At 44.5% G+C, this 10,776-nt stretch overlaps 1 gene segment (V, D, J or C); it reads left to right on the forward strand.

Annotated features, from left to right (window-relative positions):
* The first annotated feature begins 4,161 nt into the window (after nt 1-4,161).
* LOC136387037 (Ig lambda-1 chain V region-like) lies at nt 4,162-10,184 on the forward strand. The segment is given in 3 exon segments: nt 4,162-4,244; nt 4,354-4,652; nt 9,900-10,184. Coding segments are annotated over 3 exon segments (630 nt in total).
* Nucleotides 10,185-10,776: the final 592 nt, after the last annotated feature.

Below are 10,776 nucleotides of genomic sequence, written 5' to 3' on the forward strand. Positions count from 1 at the left end.
ATAAGTAAAACATCCTGTGAGATATTTTGCAAGCATTATTATTGTTATAATGTGGACTTCTAGGGTTCTGGAGCAGTACCTAAGTATAAACCATTCAAAAGTTCCGGAATGTTTCTGGGCCCTGGGAAGAGACCAGGCTTCTGACTATGGGATGGTTCACAGATCGTTTGGCGAGATAGACATAACATCCGCAGGTTATAAGGGGCAGCTAAATTGGAGAACTGAAGGAGAACCCAAGATCCCAGCTGTTCACTCACCCTGTAAACTGGACTAAAGGAGGGAGGAGCTGATTGTGCATTTCAGCCTCCACGTTCCCTACTGCCAGCACCAGGTTCCCTGTGCAGAATCTCAGGCCCAGAGTCACCTCCCACAGTAACAGCACATTCAGACCTGAGACCAGGAAGGGAGAAACGGAAAGGTCTGCAGGAGTGTGTCCCTCCACCAGTGCGGACACAGGGGCTCTTGGCAGACCCCAGAAGAGGAAGAGCAGTCGAGGTCCTCCAGAGCCTTGGGGCCACTCACACTTGGTCACTGATATGGAACAGCTGAGTAGCTATGACCCGACCCCCTTGCTGAGTGCCCCTCAGAAGGGAGCTCATTTGCATGGCAGCCCCTCCCCCACAGTGATAGGAGCTATAAGGAGAGCTGTGCTGGGGGACCCTGTGGGGTTGCTGAGAGCACAGGACTGAGACCTCTGCACCATGGCCTGTGCCCTCCTCCTGCTCACAGTTCTGGCTCACTGCACAGGTCAGGGGGACTCTCCGGGCTGGGGGTGAGGCAGGAGATAGAGACATCACACTGCATCTCTTCAGACCAGTTGCATCTCCTGACCTTTGGTCTCTCACCTGTTTTCAGGAGGCACTTCCCAGGCTGTGGTGACTCAGGAAACTTCACTGTCCACAACCCCTCGAGGGACAGTCACACTTACCTGCAGCTCCAGTGCTGGGACCATCACAACTAGGAACTATGCTAACTGGTTCCAACAGAAGCCCTACCAGGTACCCCAGTGTCTAATAGGTGACAACAGCAATCTGGACCCAGGAATTCCTGTCCGATTATCTGGCTCCGTGCTTGGGGGCAAAGCCACACTCACCATCATGGGGCCCAGCCTGAGGATGAGGCCGAGTATTACTGTGCTCTGGATTACAGTGGCCATTTCCACAGTGACAGATGCAGGTGGGGAAGTGAGACAAAAACCCCTGTTGGCTCAGTACATCCTCACTCCTAATGCCCCCCATCTCCTGCTCACAGAGGCTGTGTCTGACTGGTGTGGACTCAGGGGACTTCTTTTCCAGTCTGAGAGGACATGTTCATTGTTCTCATCTTCAAAATGTTTTATTTTTCATCCACTATTTTGTGATAACAATGTGTTCCTAAGAATAAATACAAATATATATGTATGTGTGTGTGCATATATACACATGTATTTATACATATATATATATATAATAACTGGACAACTAATAATATATATCAGGAGTGACAAAAAAATTATACAAACATACAAACACAAACATACACAGACACACTCGTCAGGATCAGGGTCAGATTCAGATCAACTCTCATTTCAACACAATTTTCCTCATTTTTCTAACTAGAATTTCACTCAATAGCTGTGAAAATATTTAAAATGATAAAATACTGAGATAAGGAATATTAGAGAGAAGAATGATTGTGGTATCTTCTATCTAATTATTTTCAACAATCAAAGCATTCCAACAATACCTCACTCTCTATGACCTCAGCAGAGTGGAAATTCTGAAATCTTCATGTCTACCAGGCCGGTGTCCATGAGTTTTCAGCCACTTTTCTCCCACATTATCCCTAAAAGCCTTAGATTTGAGTGTCCAAAGAAGAGAGTGACAATGATAATTCAAAGAGGGTCCTGGTCAAGAGTCTGAATGATGAGCTACTGTACCTGGGCCACTGCCATAGCCAGTCTGTTCTGTGATTGTGCCTCACACAACATGAGGTGGACGCAGTCAAGTGGTACCAGGTCTGCCTCTCAAGAGTGAGTTCTGTCCCGGTTGTTGGGAGGGCTCCCGTTGTCAGCGATCCAGGGGCTAGCCTCAGCTATGAAGTGTCCTCAAACAAGGATGTCCATCCCAGGCCAGTGTGATCTCAAAATTCATATCCACCTGGAACCTCAGAATGTGATCTCACTTAGAAATAGGTTATTTGCAGATAAACTGGTTAAAATGAGTAAGTTGGTTCAAGGTTTCCATGTATCAGTAATGAGCTCAGGGGAAGGGTAAGAACAAACTCAACAATCAGGTTATATTTTAATATCTGGTAACAGAGTATTTAGTGTTTCATTTAACTGTCCAGAGGTCATCAATGATTTGCAAAAATTAATGGTTTAATCCCAAAACCACAGAGGGGACCTACTCATTCCACTGCCCTGTTTAGTGACATCAGCAACATCCAACTGCAAAACCAGAGCTCTTCCAGAAAGAATGGGTGGTGTGAAGAGCTGCGGAATGTGTGTTCTGAGACCAGCAGGGGGCGCTGGTGGACTGTGCCTGAGAGCTCAGAGTCTGAACCAGGCCCCCTCGAAAAACACTCTAATAGCTCTTGAATGCTTGGGCAGGCAGTGTCTTCACTGAAACGTAACTTTTTTGGCACCTGGTCCCCCAATAGCCACATGAGTGCTCAGCTCTGACACACACACATGTCTCATATCTCATCCTTCTCTCGTGGAGTTATTGTCCAGGCCTGATTTATAGAAAAGGATAGACGAACAATCACACAACAGAAATAAATCTTCTTGAATAAACTTGACCTACCGCGCTCCCTGAGCATAGGATTGGCGACACCTGGAGCAGGGAGTGTCTCAATGCCAACAGCTTTGTCTCAGCAAGCAGAGCTCTGGAGCCCTCACCATGGCCTGGATTCCTCTCCTCACCTCCTCAGCCCCTGAACAGGGAGTTTCCTTTGGGGAAATGTGAAAGGATGGGGGCAGGGGGAGTACTGGCACTGCCTTTTGCTCCTTCCGGGTGGGCACAAAGGGTCATTGTCCATAACTTCTGCCACCGTCTAAGTCTCCTACCAGTGTCAGTTAGATGCTGCTGGCTCGGCCATCCACGGTGTCTAAGTTGCTGTTTTAAGCTGTGGGAAATTGATATGTGAATACAGAGAGCATGTAGCCTAAGCTCATTGTCTTTCTCTAGTAAATAATGGAACCCAACACACTGGAAACAGGATCAGTTTTATAAATTACAAGCCAATCTCATTTATGATCTGATATTTGCACAACATAAGAGGAAGAAGAATTAATGTCATATTAAGAGAAATTCCCCTCGGCCCCAGGGATTGGACTGAGGCGGGATGTGTGCGTGGTCCCTGAGTGATGGCTGACCTGGAACCCGAGGAGAGCAGATGTGAGGGGGCGTGGTCAGCCCACACAGCAAGGTCTCTCAGAGGAAGCTCCTGCCTGAGCAGGCCCTGACTCTCTGCACCCGCAGGGGGCGCTGCTCTGTCTCTTTCCTGCATGTGAGGGGTTCTTGGGACCTGGGTGCTTCTCCCATATCCATCCCATCAAATCCTCTACTCAACACTGGCTCCTAATCCCCACCCAGAGCTGCCCCAGGGGAAGGATGATGTAACCTGTGCTGTTGGGGAATGTCTGAGACAGTTTGAAACACGTGGCAAACACCAGGCTTCCTTGATGCTAATTAGTACTTGCAAGAGTGTTAGTAATAAAATTTGTAATAAATGTATTCACCCTTTATCTGTCATCATCTAAGATGCGATTTCTTACTAGTCCCTCATTTCTCATTTATCTCAACACTAGCATTTCAGCCTCCACATCCCTTACGTCCAGCACCAGGTTCCCTGTGCAGACTCTCAGGCCCAGAGTCACCTCCCACAGTAACTGCACCTTCAGACCCGAGATCAGAGAGGGAGAAACTGAAAGGTCTGCAGGAGTGCGGCCCTCCGCCAGAGCGGACACAGGGGCCCCGGGCAGACCCCGGAAGAGGAGGAGCAGTTGGGGTCATCCAGGGCCTAAGGGCCACTGACACTTGGTCACTGGCATGGAACATCTGACTAGATGTGACCAAGACACACTGTTGAGTGTCCCTGGGAGGGGAGCTCATTTGCATGGCAGCCCCTCCCCCACAGTGATAGGAGCTATAAGGAGAGCTGTGCTGGGGACCCTGTGGGGTTGCTGAGAGCACAGGACTGAGACGTCTGCACCATGGCCTGGGCTCCCCTCCTGCTCACACTGCTGGTTCACTGCACAGGTCCAGGGGACTCTCTGGGCTGGGGGTGAAGCAGGAGGTGAGAAAGATCACACTGCATTCCTTTGGACCAGTCCCCTTTCCTGACCTTTGGTCTCGCATCTGTTTTCAGGAGCCACTTCCCAGGCTGTGGTGACTCAGGAAGCTTCACTGTCCACAAACCCTGGGGAGACAGTCACACTCACCTGTGTCTCCAGTGCTGGGGCTGTCACCACTAGTAACTATGCTGACTGGGTCCAACAGAAGCCCTACCAGGTGCCCCCGGGTCTAATAGGTGATACCAACAACCGGGTACCAGGGGTTCCTGCCAGATTCTCAGGCTCCCTGCTTGGAAACAAGGCCGCCCTCACCATCACGGGCACCCAGCCCGAGGACGAGGCTGAGTACTACTGTGCTCTGTGGTTCAGCAACCATTTCCACAGTGGCAGATGCAGGTGGGGAAGCGAGACAAAATCCCCTGTTGGCTCAGTGCACCCTCACTCCTAATGTCCCCCTGTCTCCTGTTCACGGAGGCTGTGTGGAACTGGTGTGGACTCAGGGGGCTTGTTTTCCATGGTTCCAGAGGACATGGTCAAGTCTATTGTTCTCATCTTCAAAATGTATCCTTTTCTTTAAAGGTTTTATTTATTCACTTTTTTGAGAGAGAGAGTAGGAGGAAGAGGAGGAGAAGAGAGCATCAACTCACATATGTGCCTTGACCAGGCAAACACAGGGTTTTAAATTGGCAACCTCAGCCTTCCAGGTCGACGCCCTTATCCACTGTGCCACCACAGGTCAGACAAAAATGTTCTATTTTCCATCCACTATTTAGTGCTAACAGTGTGTTCATAAAAGCTAATAGATATAGTATATACATTATATATATGTATATATATATATATCAGTTGCTCTGCTATTGTCAGTAATGACAATAAAAAGTTATACACACATGCACACACAAACACACAAGCTCACTCACTATACTCAAGTTCAGATTCATGGCAGCAGCATTTAGTTACCAAGAGAAAGTTTTGATATTGCACAGTTATGATTCTATGGGTAATAATAAACATACTAGCAAAAAAGATAAGGTGAAACCTAGTGAAAATGCCACAAATACTGAAAAAATTAAATCTCTCTCTCACTGGCTTATAGAAAAAACTAAACTAAAATAAAAACAATCCAAAAAATAATATTAATTTTAAAATACAATAATAATCACAATAATATATGGAAGTATAAGATAGTTTATACTCGGGAATGCAACTTCTGTCCCTACATCTCAATCACATTTACTGAAACTGAGGTTCCCATGTGTTGGACACAGAAAAAAAAGAGGAAAAGAAATCAGATCACAAAGACAGAACTACACTGGCCCTCTGCCCTCAGAGCAGGTGTCCTCCAGAGACTCCCCTGACTCCACAGTGTTTCCTGCAGGGGAGGGTGAGGCAGGGAGCGTGGCCATCGGGTGGAGGGGAGTGGAACTGCACTGACACAGGACAGGAGTCTGCAGGAAGCTGTGCTAGAGAGATGTGTCATTTCTCTCCAAATCAGGGGTGTTTCACATGATTTATCTTTATTTCTCCCCCCCAACAAATGCTTTATAAAGAGCTGCAATTTATGTTTCAAATTATAAAATAACAAGATATCAAGAAATTTTGGACAGGAGAATAAGTGTGGAATGGAGATATCAAAACACTTTGAGGCCTGACCTATGGTGGCTCAGTGTACAAAGTGTCGACCTGGAACACTGAAGTTGTCAGTTTAAAATCCTGGGCTTGACCAGTCAAGGCACACACGGGAGTTGATGCTTCCTGCTCCTCCCCCTTTGTGTCTCCTCTCTCTCTCTCTCTCTTCTCTCAAATGAATAAATAATATCTTAAAAAAAAAACACTTGAATCACTGAAGAGATAAACAATTTCCTCATTGCAAACAAACACGACAGAATGCAAATTCTGCAAACTTTTTGCCAAGAAGGATAAGTTAAGCGCCAGATTTTACCTATTGCGTCCCAGAAATACACAGGGTTCAGGTTCCAAGGGATTGTGTGCAAATCATAAAGGAACCAGGTGTCCTAGTCAAGAGTTTTAATAAGGAGCAATTAGACTGTCAAGTCCCATGCATCAGTGAAGTATTTCATTGATTGTGTCCCACTCATGTCTTGATGAACACAGGAATGGGCTTCCCAGATCTCACTTGAAAGGAGAAATTTTTGCCCTAGCCGTGCAGCTCAGTTGGTTAGAGTGTTGTCCCGATACATCAAGGTTGCAGGTCCCATTCCCTGTCAAAGCTCATACGAGAATAAACTAATAAATTCATAAATAAGTGGAACAACAAATCATTGTCTCCTCTTGCTTTCTTCCTTCCTCTCTCTCTCTTTTTCTTCTTCTCTCAATAATATCAACGACAACAACAAAACATAAAACTGTCCACCTAAATTTCCACTTTGAGAAACTAGAGAAAGAAGAACATAGCAAATCTAAAGTAATCAGAAAAGAGAAACACTACATATAGCATTCAATGAAAACAAAAGCAAATTAACAGTCGAGAAAAATTAAGAAATCAAAATTCATTTTTTCAGAAAGATGAATAAACTGTTGGCCAGGCTGATAAGAAAAATAGAGGGAAGGCATAAATAATCAATACTGGACATGAAAGAGGTGACATCATTACTGATCCCTCAGGTATTAAAAGGAAAATGAGGAAATACTATATACAATCCTGTGGCCATAAATTTGATAATAAAGATGGAATGCATTAATCATTAAGGTCTAAGTTAAAAACAAAAAGAAACTTGACTGGGATTTTGATTGAGATCTCACTGAATGAATAGATTAAGCTGGTGATAATGGACATCTTATCAATACTGAGACCTCAAATCCATTAACACTGAACCTCCCACCCTTCGTTGAGCTCCTCCGTGTCTTTGATCAGTGTTTTGTACACTGAAGCACGAGGTTCTTATACATATTCTTCTTAGATTTATGTCTAAGTAATGCATGTCGGTGATATGGTAAATGGCATTTATTTACTTCAAATGTTAATTGTTCCTTACCATTATATAGGCTTTGTAGTGATCGACAAAATAACAGCTGGCTTTTATATATTTTTTGTACACTCTAAAAGTACTAAACACACCAATTTTCAAAATCTTTTCCTCCAGATTATTGGGATATGGTTTATTTGTTGGTCTGGAGTCTGTATCCCCTTCCAATTCAGATACTTTTTTTTTAATAATTTTATTTTTTTAATGGGGCATCATCAATAAATCAGGATACATATATTCAAAGATAACATGTCCAGGTTATCTTGTCGTTCAATTATGTTGCATACCCATCACCCAAAGTTAGATTGTCTTCTGTCACCTTCTATCTAGTTTTCTTTGTGCCCCTCCCCCTTTCCCTCTCCCTCTCCCCCCTGCCTCCGTAACCACCACACTATTATCAATGTCTCTCAGTTTCACCTTTATGTCCCAACTACGTATGGAATAATGCAGTTCCTAGAACTACCTTATGACCCAGCAATCCCTCTACTGGGTATATACCCCAAAAACTCAGAAACATTGATACGTAAAGACACATGCAGCCCCATATTCATTGCATCATTGTTCACAGTGGCCAGGACATGAAAACACCAAAAAACCCATCAATAGATGACTGGATAAAGAAGATGTGGCACATATACACTATGGAATACTACTCAGCCATAAGAAATGATGACATCGGATCATTTACAGCAAAATGGTAGGATCTTGATAACATAATACGAAGTGAAATAAGTAAATCAGATACTTTTTATTTCTTTTTAGTGCTTCAGGGCATTAGCCAAATTGCCCGCACAATATTGAATAGAGAGATGAGGGAGGACAGCATTTACCTTACTCTCCATCTCAGGGGGAACATGTATCTGTATTACCCAGGTAGTGTTCCCTAAAGGAAACTGTCAGAAGTAATCCTTGCCCTATTCTATTTTTCATTACCTGAAGCTTGGAATTTAAAATATATACCTTCAGATTAAAATTAGTCAAAGGCAGAGGCACACGGGCAGGGTCCAGAAGAATTTCAAGTGTGAGTTTCCCATTGTCTTCTCCCAGGGGAGTAACTCACAGACAATGCTAACTGCCCTGGCATCAACATGTCACACTCTGCATGGATTACTGCCACCCAGGAAAGTTCACCCAGCTCCGTGTCCGAAGTTAATGGGGGAGGGCAGGTCGTATGGTTGTATGGTTCATGTAAAATTGGCTAACCATTCACACGGCTGACTTTAGTTTCCACCACATTGCGAGTAAAACATTTAACTCTTCAGTCTTTGATCATTTTGTTTTTGAAAATTCTCTAAAGTAAGTTATTAAAATGTAAATTATAAAAAAATTATGACTTAAAACAGCCTCTGTTCAACACTAAGCTCAAAATAAATATTTTAATAGGGTCAGTTGGTCATGAAATAGTTCTTTTAATCATTCAAAATACTCAAATAAGAAACGAACTGCAGGCCCTGGTCAGGTAGCTCAGTTGGTTAGAGCGTCATCTAGATGTGCTGAGGTTTCGACCTGATCCTCTGTCAGGGCACATACAAGACACACGCATTGGTGGCATGAATAATTGTAACAACACAACAAAGTTTCTCTCTCCTCTCTCTCTCTCTCTCTCCTTTTTTCTTTCCATCTCTATCTCTCCCTCATTTTCCCTCACTCTAGAAATCAGTAAAAAATAACTAAGCCCGTGTAACACTAAAACTGACACAGGGGTGGGATTTCGACAACAGCTAGAAAATAAATATAAACAGAAATGATCAGGAAGAGATAGGCTATGAATGTGGAATACCCTGGGAAATACAGTGGCGATGTCAAAGGATAAATCAGTACAGTCGCCCCTTGCCATATTGCAGTTCACTTTTCATGGTTTCACTGTATCACGGATCTTTAAATTGTATATAACTAATCTTATATTGAGGATTGTTTGCTATATTGTGGGATTTTGTGGTATATAGATATTTTATGTATTTATTATTTTAATTATTTTTGTGGTAAAATAAGCATTTTTAGCCTAAAAATTTGGAAAAAAGAAAAAATATTAATTAAAACATATTAAAAGACTATTAAATCCAAATAAAATACTTAGTGTACAGCAGATGAGTACAGTAATTATTTGTTAAATAACTGATCTGAGTCCACACCTCCTCTAGCACACAAAGGCCACTAGATGGCGCTATGGATCTTCTCAGAACACTTGAAACTGAAACAATTGATATTGAATGGACACTGAACAGTTGCCCACTGGGTTGAATAATATCTTAGAGCAGCTGTCTCCTCCCACAAAGTAGATCCCACACAGCCAGCCCTGGCTCACCCCCTGACAGTGTAGCTACTCTCAGGGGCTGAGGACCAGGGTAGAGGAAGGGAATGGATATGGGCTCAGATTTGCATGATGCAATCCTCAAACACACCCCTTCACAGCAAGCTCAGTAGAAGATAAAGAGGCATCAGAGAGTCCCGCCCCAGCTCAGGGACAGAGAGTTCTTTCTTCTGCACCATGGCCTGGACCCTCCTCCTCCTCCTCTCTCACTGCCCTGGTGAATACAGACGTCACACACCAGCCTTTGGAGGGATCCTCCACTTGTGCTCCTTATTCCTGACATGTGTCGGTTTTCATTTCAGGGTGCAGTTCTCAGGCTGTGGTGACTCAAGAGCCCTCACTGACCATGTCCCCATGAGGGACAGTCACTCTCACCTGTGGCTCCAGCACTGGAGATGTCACCAATGGTCACTATCCATACTGGTTCCAGCAGAAGTCTGGCGAAGTCCACAGAACACTGATTTATAATACAAAAAATAAACCCTCCTGGACCCCTGCCCGGTTCTCAGACTCCATCATCGGGGGCAAAGCTGCCCTGACAATCTCGGGGGCCCAGCCCGAGGACAAGGCTGAGTACCACTGCTGGCTACACTACAGTGCTGCTTGACACAGTGAGAGACCCAGATGGGGAACCAGGACATAAACCTCTCTGGTGTAGTGACATCAGAAAGATGCAAATGCAAAAATCAGAAATCCCTTATAGGAGGGTTGGGTGGTAAATAATAATAATAAAAGCACAGGGAAGGCTGGAGGATGAGTTTTGAGACCAGCAGGGGGCACTGGTGGACTGTGCCTCAGAGCTTAGGGTTCTGGGCTGGGAGACATGGAAAATACTCTACTGGCTCTTGCACACTTGGTCAGGCAGTGTCCTCACTGAAGTGTGTGACTTTCTTGCACCTGGTCCCTAATACAACATGAGCACTAGGCAGAGACGCACACACTTGCCTCATGTCTAGTCTTCCTTTCACGAAGTCACTGTTTATTCTTCATCTACAGCCAAAGATAGATAGACAAACACACAATAAACAATAAATTTGATTGAAAAAAAACGTGACTTCCAGTGCTATCTTTTTCTCTCCAACTCTATGTCTCCCTCATCAATAGGAGACACCAGGGGAGGGACTGTCTCAAGGCCAACAGTTCAGCCTCAGCAAGCAGAGCTCTGGGCTCTCTGTCATGGCCCGGGTTCCCCCCCTCCC

The sequence above is a fragment of the Saccopteryx leptura genome, unplaced genomic scaffold (assembly GCF_036850995.1).
Source record: "Saccopteryx leptura isolate mSacLep1 unplaced genomic scaffold, mSacLep1_pri_phased_curated manual_scaffold_52, whole genome shotgun sequence".
Taxonomy (NCBI): Eukaryota; Metazoa; Chordata; class Mammalia; order Chiroptera; family Emballonuridae; genus Saccopteryx; species Saccopteryx leptura.